Source organism: Phocoena sinus, chromosome 14, assembly GCF_008692025.1.
Source record: "Phocoena sinus isolate mPhoSin1 chromosome 14, mPhoSin1.pri, whole genome shotgun sequence".
In the NCBI taxonomy this organism is placed as follows: Eukaryota; Metazoa; Chordata; class Mammalia; order Artiodactyla; family Phocoenidae; genus Phocoena; species Phocoena sinus.
Genome location: NC_045776.1, coordinates 67,670,956 through 67,684,887, shown reverse-complemented (window position 1 = coordinate 67,684,887; position 13,932 = coordinate 67,670,956). Strand labels below are relative to the sequence as shown.

Genomic DNA, 13,932 nt, shown 5'->3' with positions numbered 1-13,932 from the left:
CACAATAAACCAAACCAATTTCACTTTTCCATCTTCTTATATTTAAAAACGAAGCTCTGGACAAATTTTTTAGTTCATTTTTATCGTCATCCATGAGATAATTGGAGATATTGTGGAATGTAAAAGAAAAAAGAAAACTGACCAAGACTCTTGCGCATTTTCACCACATAACCAAAAATTGTGGTCTTTGAAAATTCTTGCTGAGAGATTGGGAGTTTTACTAAGAATGCCAAGAGGCTGGTGGCCTTTGAGTGCTGTTTGAATCAAGAGGGAAGAAATCAGCTCTTCCTTTGGTTTGTTCAGAAGGCTGTTTTTTTCTGATGATGTAACAGTGTCTGTAGGTCTTAGATCTCCTTTTTCCAGGGTGGCTTCTCTACTCTTGGCACTTCAAGCTGGATCATTCTTTGTGGTGGGGGCACTGTCCCACGCATCAGAGGATGTCGAGCAGCATCCCAGGCCCCTACCCACTAGATGCCGGTAACAAGCTTCCCTGTCAGTTATGACAGCTAGAAACGTCTCCAGATATGTGTGTGTGTGTTGGGGGGTGGGGGCACAGCACAAAACTGCCTGTAGTTAAGAACCATTGTTCTAGAAACTCTTTAGGGTTAATTATTGAGTTGGGGTTAATTATGCTATTGATGAATTTCTGTGGAGAGACATTTCCTATTACAGTGAGAATTAAACTATGTTAAGCCCTATCCCTGTCTGAGAACCCAGAAATTTCTAGATGTCACTGACATCTAGAAGGGATTGAAATCACTTGGCAGATGACAACAGAGTGTGTGCCTTTTGTGATTTTCACACTTTAGCTGGAGTTTGTTACCTGATATTATTGGGACCTGTGGATAGTTGGATGATTGAAAAAGGTCAGTTCAGTTGAAGCTGGGAATGATTTAAAAAGTTTAAAATCATATTTTAATTAAAGTCTGTGAGCAGACAGTCAAACCCAGGCTTTTGTGAATGGGACCACTGATCTGTATTCCTTAGAGTCTTACTTTAGTCCTCCTCTTGATTTAGCACTTAAAATTCACAGTTCTGGGCTTTTTTTTCAAAGTGAAGGAAAAACTTACAAGCACTTGCAGACTAAGACTATCAGGAGCCTTCTAGAAATTTGCCGTTTTCCCCCTTTTTGTCTAGTCTTCAAAAGTTGCACTTAGGGGCTTCCCTGGTGGCGCAGTGGTTGAGAGTCTGCCTGCCGATGCAGGGGACATGGGTTCGTGCCCCGGTCTGGGAGGATCCCACATGCCACGGAGCCGCTGGGCCCGTGAGCCATGGCCACTGGGCCTGTGTGTCCAGAGCCTGTGCTCCGCAGCGGGAGAGGTCACAACAGTGAGAGGCCCGTGTACCGCAAAAAAAAAAAAAAAAAGTTGCACTTAGTTCTCAGCCATTTTTAGTTATTTGTCTTCGTTTAATCTTTCTTTCCAAATTATTTGACTTAGTCTTCCTAGGGTAAAACTCAACTTTTTGCATCATTTAAGATTTAGTTTTGTTATAAATTTATATCAGATAGAGTTAGCATAAACAGATTTACAGACACGTACAGCCTGGCTGGTGGGAGCAGTGGCATGTGGTGGTCCTGGTGATGGTTTCCTGGCCAGGCATCTTCAGTGGGAGCAGGTACCGGCTCACGGCGTATTGGGCTGGTCTGTCAATAGCCCCTGCTCTATTCTGAAGTAGCGGAGAGGCTCCAGACGGAGGTGGTGCCCTTTCTAAGTGTGGGCCTCCTCAGGAGTTGGAAGATCTGGGGGCAAGATCTGCCTTAGAGGCCCCAAGCTTCTCGTTGCTCATCTGTCAGGTGGGAGTGACAGTTATGCTTAACTACCAAGCAGGTTATCCTGCGGGTTCCACGCAGGTCACCTAACAGACACGCAGGATGTGCCTTTGCAAATGTGCTGTGGGCCCCTGGGGTGTTACTGATGAGTTAGCTTTTGCTGAGTCTGAGAATGGATTGCTCTCCTGAGGATGTGTTTGGCTGCTTCTTGCTCTCTGACCAGAGGACACTTGAACCCTCACACTGAGAGCTTTGGGCCAGAGTAGGAAACAAGCGACTTTGCTCAGTGCATGTTCATACCCATCCCTGAGGAAATTGCTCTGGGCTCCTACCATGCTGATGGCAAAGCCACATGGCATGACTGAGTCTTTGTTGCAGGTCTTGCTTGAGTGGAGATTACTGGCTTCTCAGTGATGAACCCAGAGAGCAGGCGGGAGTGAGGGGGCAGGAGGTGGGAGGACAGGGACTCTGCTGGGGTGTCGGAGGCTAGCAGGGTTCTCATCACAGGTCCTGTACCTGTGCTTTGATGCGCATGCAAAGTAAGTGACTTGTGGAGACTGCACCACCCCGGAGGAGAAGTCATCGTTGGAGTGCAACATTCTAGGGTCTTCTGGACAGTAAAATTTATTTATTTTTGCCAGGATGCCACTTTCATTCTTTCATCATCAGGCTGACCAACGTTGGATATGTCAACAGAGTCTTGTGCTGTTGAATGAATGGTTAGATAAATCTCACACTGATGTTCAGACCTTGAAGGACCGTTTGTTGTGGAGTGTCACCAGTTAGGGAAACTGAACCCATCCAGTTACTTTTTTTGTAACCTTCCTCCTTCTCCCATCAAGGGAAGCTAGAATCTTCTCAGTAAGTGAAGATGTTACTTTGTAAGTATGTTTGTAGCTTGAAGAATAGCGAAATTGTGTCGCAGTTAGCATTAGGGAAACCCTGGAATTATTGATGCAAATTGTTATTAATACAGCACAAATTCTGCCCTGAAGCTAGCACTAGTCTTTTGACATGGGAAGTGACAAAAGGGGAATCAATCCAGGAGGCTACTATTGGTTAGGGAGCCCATCCATCCTTGCCAGGCACTAGGTCAGGCACTAGGAACACTGCAATGGAAAAGACATGGATCCAACATCGCGCTGGGGAACCTATGTCCCAGTACAGTCATTCTGGAAACAGAGGGACTCTTCCTGTCCAGTTCCCCGGGGCTGTATGTGTAGTACATGTGTGATCGAGAAACAGCTAAGCTTTGGTCACATGGCAAAATACAGGTGAGTCTCCCGTGGTCAGAGAAGGCGTGATGGGGACATGCCGAGCTTGGTGATGCATCGGTGTGGAGAGCCTGGGAGACCCGAACTCGGTGACAAGTGTAGGTTGTCAGCCAGGCATGGGGCCAACTTGGAACAGAGGCTGTGGAAGGGACAGGGGTGTGTGCGGTACCTATAGCTGAGGCTCAGGTGATGACCTTACCCTGCTCAAGCTCGGAGAGGACGAGTTGAGCCATGCACACAGTCATCCCTGAGCACCTATTTGAAATCAAGGGTAAGAGCCTAGAACAGGGAGGTCTGCCTGGGGCAGTAGAGTAGGGTGTGGAGGAGCTGATGCTTATCTTAGCTGGGGAGGGGCCTGGCCCTCTCCTGAGCTTGGTTTCCTTACCTGTAAAACCAGGCCTACATCTCAAAGGTCTCTCCCGGTTTGATTTAAAAAAAAAAACAAAACACAGAAAAAAACTTAACATTGTTGAGTAAGAATGTAACCACTTGCCTCTTTGATCTTTGATCAGTGATCCGGGTGAGTGAAGGGGACCTGGCTTTTCCTGGCTTGTGCTACCTTTGGAGTGAATGCAAAACGTCTGTTTGTAGATGGCCAGGCCCCTGTTGTCATGTACAGAAGCTCAGGCAGTGTGAGAGTGCAGGAGCCACACAGCAACATGGGGTCATTGTGTGCATGTACTCGTGGTCTGTCCCCGGGCCGCTCTGCCCGGCAGTGACTTGAGCTGAGAGGCAAGACTGAGCAGAGAAGTGGTTTCTGCAACTAGAGCCCTGAAAGCTGGTGCAGGGCTGATCCCTATTTACTTCAGTCCTTATCTTGGATGTCTCTGGCTGTGGTTGGCTCTCCTTAAGAACCTGCCTGGAGGAGGTTTACTTAGTGTCCGCCTTCTCTTTACCAGCAGTAGTGAATCTTCAGTTGCATCCTCTCTCAGATGTGCTGTTCCTTCTCGCCCCTCGTCCCCATGCCCCTTGCCTCTCCCTCCCTCTGCCTGAAAGACAGAAAGCAAAACTTCTAATTATATGGAAACAAAGATTGCCAAGGTTTATTAGAATGAAGTGTTGTGTGTGTGTGTGTGTGTGTGTGTGTGTGTGTTTCACCTATAATAACGGCCAAATCTTCCAAAGTACATCATCTGACATTTTAGAATATAGACCTTCTTCTCATGGCAAAGCTGTATTTTAATAGCTTGTGGTTTTTAAAATCTCATCTAAACTCACGAACAAATGCATTCTTCTCAATTATACCCTGATTCTACCATGATCTTCCCTTTCTTCTCCTTAATGTCTCTAGAAATTATTGGAATCTACTTATAAAAACTGGGGGATTTTACATTATAAGTGTTCAAAAATGAATCAGTTCAAGTCTGAGCAGTATGGTAGTTAAAAGGAGTTTTAGGTGTTATTCTGATTTTCTTTTTTTAAGGAACATTCCTGAACTTGATTGAAGCTGTCAGTGTACCTGATGAGCCATGGGCCCGTGAAGCAAACTTTGGAGTCTTCTGGTGGGCATCATAACTGTTAAGGAGTTAGTGTTACCCCTGCCGTGTTTAAACATTAACCAGAGGGCTTCCTCTGCCGTTATCTGTTATCAACAATTATTTGGAACGTTTTCTGGCAGTCGAGCTTTGTTTTTCCTCCGAGGAGATGCTAGAACAAGGTGAGAATAGACATTAGGCCTCAACAAAGGAAGATTCTTGATTATATCCAGAGAAACAACTGGCTTTGCGGGTGCATAGAGTTTGCCTTCTTAACATTTTGTAACCTCCTGTCAGCACCCCCTGCCCCCTCAATACACACACACACACACACACACACACACACACGAGTTATCTGGATCCGGGGGAGAGCGCTGTAGTAATTATTTTATTGTATAAAAATGAATGGTACCTCTTTTCCTATTAGGGATACTCATTAAAATTGCTTCGTGGAGACAGAGTGATGGCGAGGTACAATGAGACACAGTCGAGTGCTCTCTGAGGTATTAATGCTCTGAGGCCACTAATATTTGGGGGGACACATAAAGGGGGTACTGCTCTATTGCAGATGTGTTCATTTGGTTATTAACAAAAGGCTGGGGTGACCCAGAAACTTAAACCCGGAGAAGAACAAAAGTACTTTCAAACTCACAAATGGGACGATGTTGGAGGCTCCTGAATAGCCCCTCTGGAGTGCTTTCTCTGCCACCTAGCTGCTTTGGAGCTGTGGCTTCTAATAGCTTCTCAGCCTAGAGGGCCCCATAAAATTTTAGCCTGTTTCTGTATAGAGTGCTTTGGAGTGGCCATTTCTCTCTGCCTCTTATTACTCTCAAATACCCTTTGGAAAAAGAGCTGATGAGGTACATTGAGAGTTGACATCAAAGGCCATTCATTGATCGCCATCACTCAGTGCTCCTGTATTTTTGGCCTTAAATTTTGTTTTAAAAAATTGTTTTAAGGCATAACTCGTATAATTCAAGCAAGCATTAAAGTCTAATCAGTGAAAAAGTATAAAGATTAAGAAAGGAGAAGCCTTCCCACCCTACTCTTCCTCCTGTAGATGCTGCCATGACCAGCTGGGTGCCTGGCTTTTCTTTTTGGCAGTTATCTGTGTGCCCTGTTCCTAGACTTGCTGACCCAGGGCTTCTCCGAATGGAGCAGGGGCACCGAAGCACCATAACCAAGCCTCAGCGTAGTGTGCAGTGCGGGTCACGTGAAACAGGACACACTCGCAGGCATTCGTGGGGCAGCGGTGCTTACCTTACGCCCCTGGGTTTCATGTATCTTCTGTACGCTTCAGATGTTGCCCCAGTTTCTGGGTATGGCTGTCAACAATTCTTGATTCTTCTGGTGTTGTTCTCCTAATAGGGCACTTCCAGAATGGAATTTCTGAATAAATATCTCAATTCCTTTGATCTCAGATACGAGCACACAGACCCTGTCCCTGTACCCGTCCTTTGTCCCGAGAGGCATCTCTGTGGGAGCCCTTCAGAGACAGCCCACCTTGGTGTCACAGGTGATAAAGCCCAGTTGTTTTCAGGTTTCTGGTCACTCGGCCCCGACCTCGGCATTGCTTCTCTGTGGCTTGGGTTTCGCGTGCCCTGCCGGTGCCCTCGGTTCATCTGTCTTTATTCTGGGCTCTTTGCTTGGCATGCATTCACCAGGCTCTGCTCCCTTAGGGCAAGGCTGCTGTCTTTGCACCCCCGAGGCTGGCCTGTCCACTGTTGATCCCCTGACACCCCACACATCTGGTCAGCTGCCCCAGGTCAGCCCGCCTCCTCCTCCAAGGTTTGTTGGGTTCTGTCCTCCAGTGGCTGCAGAAAATGATTTTCTACAATTCAATCACAGTGGTTTATGAGAGAATCCATTTTCCTAATCTTGATATGGGGTCCCTTCCACCAGCAACAGAGTATATTCCCCGAGGGCCTCCAAAGAAGCTCCCCACCTGGATCCCCAGCCACCTCACCAACCCCAGGAGTCTCGGCAGGTGAGTAGATGATCTTTTTATTAGAAGAAGCAGTGCTTGTACTTTTGTCCTTCCCCACTGTGCACTGAACCCCACCAGGCCTTTCCTGGTCCCCTCCTCGGCGCGGGAGACTCCAGGGGTGCAGACCAAAGGCCCAGTCGAGGTGATTTAGGAAGCCAGACCCTCGCTTCTCTGGCATAGGTTTCTCTGCATCTGTCAGGCTCTCCCAAGAGCTGTTTTGATTCACCCAGCACCTTTATTGCTGCTTTCCGCTCACTGGCTGGCCTGCTGCTCCCAGACTCATGTGAAGGTCTTTCAGCTGTAGGTCCCTAATGGGGAGGACAGTCTCCTGTCGACTCTCCAGTGTCACTCTTCTTATCCTCTGGCTGAAAGTCCTGACCTGACCCAGCCATGTCCCAGACTCGGACCCTAGGTGGCCTTTCTAGCTTGGTCGACCTCCCATCTCAACTTGTGCAACCTGGGTTATGTGGCTGTCATGCCCTGAGGACGTGCTGTCCCCGAGCCCCAGAGTCCGTCAGCAGCAGGCCTGACACCTTTCAGGTCCCAGTGCCTCGGCACCTCTCTTGGGTTCCCGGGGCCCTGGCAGAGCAGCAGGCTCAGTGCCTGGGTGTGTGGCCCTCGGTTCCTGGGCCTGTGAAGTGCCCTGAGTGGCTGCTGGGTCGTGGATGGCTCACTTCTGATGGCTGTGGTCTTGCTCATCTCCCATTCCTCCTCCCCCTTGGCTCTAGGGGGTGGTAATTTTTTAAAAATTAATTAATTTATTGCTTATCTTTAGCTGCATTGGGTCTTTGTTGCTGCGCGCGGGCTTTCTCTAGTTGTGGCAGGTGGGGGCTACTCTTCATTGCAGTGCGTGGGCTTCACATTATGGTGGCTTCTCTTGTTGCAGAGCATGGGCTCTAGGCGCATGGCTTTCAGTAGTTATGGCTCGCGGGCTCTAGAGCACAGGCTCAGTAGTTGTGGCGCACGGGCTTAGTTGCTCTGCAGCATGTGGGATCTTCCTGGACCAGGGCTCGAACCCATGTCCCCTGCATTAGCAGGGGGATTTTTTTTTTTTTTTTTTTTTTTTTTCGGTACACGGGCCTCTCACTGTTGTGGCCTCTCCCGTTGTGGAGCACAGGCTCCGGACACGCAGGCTCAGCGGCCATGGCTCACGGGCCCAGCCGCTCCACGGCATGTGGGATCTTCCCAGACCGGGGCACGAACCCGCGTCCCCTGCATCAGCAGGCGGATTCTTAACCACTGCACCACCAGGGAAGCCCCTCTGTGCTTTTCTTTACCATGGCTTTCCAGTTTCCCTTTTTCACCTTTTAAAAATATTACTTTTTAGGAACATTTGGTATAATGTGCATAAAATTATTTACTGATTTATGGGCAAAATGATACAAATAGCATCTTTTTTTTTCATAAATTTATTTTATTTTTGGCTGCACTGGTTCTTCGTTGCTGCGAGTGGGCTTTCTCTAGTTGTGGCGAGCTGGGGCTACTCTTCATTGCGGTGCGCAGCCTTCTCATCGTGGTGGCTTCTCTTGTTGCGGAGTACAGGCTCTAGGTGTGTGGGCTTCATGGGTTGTGGCACGCGGGCTCAGTAGTTGTGTCTCGTGGGCTCTAGAGCACAGGCTCAGTAGTTGTGGCACACGGGCTTAGTTGCTCCGCGGCATGTGGAATCTTCCCGGACCAGGGCTTGAACCTGTGTCCCCTGCATTGGCAGGCGGATTCCTAACCACTGCACCACCAGGGAAGCCGCAAGTAGCATCTTGATTGAACATCATTTACCTCAGATACTCAACCAGCAGTACATTTTTTATGCAGTCTCAACTTATATTTGTTACCTCTCAAAATATTGGTAAACAATTATTTTAGCTTTACTCTGTATTTCATGTTAGTGTTTTGGGCACAGGTTGTGCTACTGTCAAATTTTACTTGCTCTTTTTTCTGCAAGTATTTAACAAAAAGTTAAAAAAAGAAAAAAAGTCCCATAAAACCCCACCTTGGGTAAGTGATTAAGTATTGTACAAATAAAATGTGTGATATCCCCATTCCATTCCCAAGTTAAAAAAAAAGCTGTATGATTCGCATATGAAGTTTTTCTTCAGTTATATGTTCTTAAAGAGGGAAACAGTAGCCTTATAATTTATAGTGAGGCTTACACCTTGAGATTTGCAAGAATGGGGATAGGTGAAAGGGAGGTTTGTCAATTGTGGCATTTCCCTCCTTTGTGTGTAAGCAGATTGTATTTCCACAAAAGTACATATGTTGGTCCTGTCAATTTTAAAAGAGGCTAAATGGCATTAGTTATCTTGTCTTTTTCATACAGAGATTTTTAAAAAGTGGCTTAGGAAATAGACATCAAAGATATAAACTACACTTCCCAGCTGTAACTGGTTTAACAATTGAACGGAAGAATTCTGTTATTTTCACTTAGGGTGATCACCAAGGAAGCTAGTTTCATTTACATTTTTAGTGTTGCAAATTCTTTCGTTTATCCCATGACTTGCAAAGAAAATGGGGGTGGAAGAGCCCCACCTAGTCACATTTAGTGTCATAGTTCACACCAATGGATTCTCAGTTTTTTTAGGGTAAAGGTGAAGGAAAGGGCAACACTTAGGTTACGGTGGTTTGAAAGAACCTGCGTTGTCTTCTAAAACCAAATGAAAATGCAAACCACAGTGGAATCTGCAAGGAATCTCTGCAGAAAGACCAAAACTGTTTCCACAGCGCTGCTCTGCAAAACAGATTCTTCAGGAAGTTAATTGTATATAATCATCATATATAGCATTATGATGTGGTAAATTTGAACCAACAGCTCTTAATTCCTCAGAGCCATTCACATGCATGTCCACAAAATTGGAAAGACTTTTTGTTTTTTTTTCTTAGTAAGATCCTGTTTCTGGTAGGGCACTTGGAGGGATCACATGCGTGAAAACTGCAGCAATGCCTCTAACATTCCTCCTCACCTGTTTTTCAATCTTTTGATTGTGCTGTTAACAGGCTACATTCCTCCTCTAGTAAATGAAAATATCTTTAAGCCATATTTGTTTACATTATTCTCAAAAGTTTTTTACTAGGGCTTTTTCAGATTTGGTTTTTATTTTATTGATGATGGTTTAAACAATTTAAGAGATGAAGTTAGTTTAAAAAATTTTTAAGTATATTTTAGCTTCTCTGTATTAGGGAATACGGAAAGGGGAATATCAACATTCCTTCTCTGAAAAAATGTCTTTGAAATGTAGGCACGTGCTTCATTTGTATGACTTTTGCTAACCTATTTTTTCTAGTTTGTTTTATAGCTCTTTCACTGATGTTGATGGATTTTCTGTAGCTCTTATGGAGACAGGGAGGCAGATGAGTGCTCTTAATCTTTTAGTGGAATCTTAAGCTGATAAAAATTTGCAGTCTTCAAGCCAGTTCTTTAGGTACTTTTGTGGTCAGTGCCTTTAAAGCAGAGGGTACTTCCCTAAAACAGTTCAGAAAAATTTTTAAAGGGACAATTTTAGCTCAAGTGCAAAATCCTTGCTTCTAGTAATAGTGAATCTACCATGGTAAGTATTTTGGCAAACTGTCCCCTAAAAATCTGTAGACTATTGCATAGAACCAGGATGCAAGCCTTAGCTTTCATGAGACACTGATGAAAAGTAATTGACAGTGATCTGAAAACTTAGAATGCCTAAGTATGCAAAGAATAGGTTGCAACTACTGAAGAGCTATTTTTATGCACAGAAATCTCATATTCCATTCTAAATGCAGTACTTCTTCAAAACCAAGTAAATAATTTCTTAGAGTACACTTTTAAAAATACATGGTAAGGAACACGTTACTGAGCTTTGGTGTCAGTGAAATGAGTTGAATTCCAGGGTCTGTCAATCCTCTGGACAGGGCCACTACTGTGTTAGTTTTCTCACCTGTAAACAACAGTAACTAAATATCATTGGGTCTTCGACAGTTAAAAGGATTACAAACTGCACAAGGATAGGGACTCTCTCTTTTGTAAACCTTCCATGAAAAGAATAGGCAATCAAATATTCTTGAATAAATGAAGTCACAACACTTAATGGATGCTTATTAAATTTCACTTTAAACATATACCAGGGAGTTCCCTGGTGGTCCAGTGGTTAAGAATCTGCCTTCCAGTGCAGGGGATGCGGGTTCAATCCCTGGTCGGGTAACTAAGATTCCATACGCCTCTGGGCAACTAAGTCCTCACGCAGCAACTACTGAACCTGCATGCTCGCCCGCATTGAAGATCCATTGCTACCAAAATAAAAATAAATAAACAAACAAACAAACATATACCAGTATTAGTTCATGGATTCCTGAATTTATAAGGTGATGCTTTGACATTTCCACATTCCTCATAGGGGTCTACTTTTTGTTACAAATAGATTTAGTTAACACTGTCATACACTTTCCATTATTTGTGGGAGTCATTTTACAGGAATTTCGTAAAGTGCCTGTTAGAAAGACAAATGTTAGTCCCTAGAAGAGGCCCAAAAATCTGTATTTAAAAGCCTCCTACAAAAGATTCTTCTGTAGATGGTATGAGTACCATATTTTAAGAAGTCTGGAAGAAAATGTTCAAACTTTTGGCTTTTTTCTTCCATGTGAACCATCTTCTAGCCAAACTGATCAGTCTCCTGAACTAGAAGACCTTGGTCTGGGACAGAAACCCAAATTTCCATGAATAAAGAAAAACTGCAGCACCTCCCAATGGACCAAAAGATTACTCATTACACCTCAACTCTTACCATTGTTTCTTTACTGCTTTAAGGATTGTTAAAACATCTGGCTGCTGGGTTGAAATGAACTCTTCAAATGTACCACATAAATACTTCACAAATGTTAAATAAGCATGTGGTTCAATCCCTAAAAGAGTCATACTTATTTTTTTGAACAGCTACTTACAAAATAATCTAAATCACTGGAATTATAAATCATGTAACTGCTTGTGATTCAAAGGCGAGGCACAGCCATGATACTGCATATGTAACAGTCTCCCATAAATACAAAAATACATCTTTATAAATATAGGAAAACATAGTAACATATCTTGTTAAAGGACAATAGCTTTTAGTTCTTTAGAGAAGTATGCCTGAAACTCCATAACTGAAGCCATGGTTATATTTATAACCAGTTTAGGGAGGATGTTGCCCACTGCCTAACATATGTAGGAGAGTTAGGGTATTTCTGCAAAGCATTCATAATTTGTGTATTATCCAGAAGTCGTTTCATCAGCTGGTACTCCCTCTGTGCATTTACTGATGTTCTTTCCAGGGGCCTTATTTTTTTTTTTTTGCGGTATGCGGGCCTCTCATTGTTGTGGCCTCTCCCGTTGCGGAGCACAGGCTCCGGACGCGCAGGCTCAGCGGCCATGGCTCACGGGCTCAGCTGCTCCGCGGCATGTGGGATCTTCCCAGACCGGGGCACGAACCCGTGTCTCCTGCATCGGCAGGTGGACTCTCAACCACTGCGCCACCAGGGAAGCCCTCCAGGGGCCTTATTAATTCTAATTGTTGTAAGTGTTCAAAAGCCTTCATGACAACAGGTTTCTCAAAATTATAAACAGAATGGGCCCTCCTTTGAACAAACTTCTGAAACTCATTATAAACCATTTTAAAATTAAAGGGCTCCTCTTCATAGATGTCATTTAAATGTTTCATTGCTATGATAGGACAGATTTCCAAGACCGACAGACCACGTACAATATTTGCTTTAGAGTCCACGCTACACAGCTGGTTTGCCTCCATCAGATCTGCTGCAGTCATAAATGGGTGTGATGGTGTTATGCGATTTAAAGCAAGCCTCAATAGCATGTGTAATGACCGCAGGTTTTTGCTGACATTGAAATGCTTCTGCAGCACTTCTTGCACACTTCTATCTTCTGAGAGATTCTGAGCCTTCTCATTCCACTTCTCAGCGAAAATCTTGTCTGGAAATACTGCAGTTAGAGATAATTGTTCTCTAAATATTTTAAGATACTGTGGAAAACCAAATGAATTCATTAAGTGTATCTGCCAGTGGAAAAATCGTGACTTCACTCTTTTTTCTAAGAGTTCCAAAATATGCAATCTATGTGTAAGACCAATAACTGCTACTGGAGTCTGTGCAAACTGAGAAATGTCAAAAAGATTATAGAGGAGCGTTTGGTTTTTATGATGAGCAAAAAGATCAAATTCGTCTAACATGAAGATCGCTGGGCAACAAGATTCCAGTCACCTTTTTTTAAATCTTCCAGAAGAAATGAAAGGTTTTCAGCAAAGCTTCCAAAAACTTTATCTCCAACTACAGTTTCCAGATTTAACTGCCTTTAGGGCAATTTTATCATCGATCTGCAGCAGTCCATTTAAGTGAACTTGTAATACATTTTCACTCCCTCTTCTACTTCTATTAGTTCTTTCAAAGCATGGTTTATTAACATAATCTTTCCTGATCCTCGGGGTCCAATAATGAGAGCAGAGTTACTTTCTCCATGGATAGCAGTTCTTTTCAGCAGCTCAATTAAGTGTTTATATTGTACTTGTACTCCAAATAGGTTACTATGTGGACTCTGATGACAAAATCTTTCACGTAAAATTCTTTGTACCCGCGAAAGGTATTCTGCTTGTATTAAGTTGTTACTCTTTGATTTACGACTGCTCATTTCAACAAATTGAAATCCAGGGCAGAGCAGGATTCTGGGGACCGCGGGAATCCCTTCACAGGCTCCTCTCGCCGCATACTCTGCTCTGCCTCACCTGCTGCCGCTGCCAGCGATACACCCATACTCCCTTTACCATGGCTCTCATGGAGCTGAGCCAGCAGGCAGAGCAGCCCCTCGAGGGCCTCTGAAAGCAGAGCTGAAGTACAGACTCCAAGGGTCTTCTGCACGAGGTGGAAGGAGTCTCGGGATGTACCTGGAGGGGAGGAAGCCAGCCGGGCATTATAAATACTCCCGGGGCCTCGGAGTAGGATGGCAGAGGACATCCGGGGCCATTCCAAAGGCAGGGCTGATAGGCTCACACCTTGTTCATTTGAGCTGCTACTACATTCATGTTTAGGAATTTTTATTTTTTAAATTATGAAGATGAGTCTCTACCTCTTAAACTGTTAGTTGTCATGCCCTGGCTGGTGCTGTTAATATACAACTGAGACTGGAGGCCATACATTTGAAGATGATGAGCTGTTGCCAGCAAACTTTCCTCTTACAATAAAAAGTTTTTAAAAAAAGAAACCCTCCCCCCATGCCAGATTTGTTTGTCTGAAACTTGTCTCTGTAGGTATCCCAGGGGCTCCCATGGAAGCTGGCCTGGGATGGTGGGGAGACAAGGGAAGGGACAGAGCAGGTCAGTCTGAGTTGGGACTGGCCTGTGCTTGCATCCTGGTGCACGTGCTGTGTCAGGGCCTGCATCTGGGCTTAAAATGCTATTCATTCATTAACATACTGACCCCCTT

At 44.6% G+C, this 13,932-nt stretch overlaps 2 protein-coding genes across 3 annotated transcripts in view; one reads left to right on the top strand and one right to left on the bottom strand.

Moving 5' to 3' along the window:
- The window catches only part of ZNRF3 (zinc and ring finger 3), a 147,382-nt gene that overhangs the window by 36,254 nt on the left and 97,196 nt on the right, over positions 1 to 13,932 (top strand). The gene's annotated exons all lie outside the window — the stretch shown is intronic.
- LOC116739123 (origin recognition complex subunit 4-like) lies at positions 11,626 to 13,141 on the bottom strand. Its single transcript, XM_032603243.1, is given in 5 exon segments — positions 11,626 to 11,779; positions 11,998 to 12,712; positions 12,715 to 12,809; positions 12,811 to 12,874; positions 12,877 to 13,141. Coding segments are annotated over 5 exon segments (1,293 nt in total).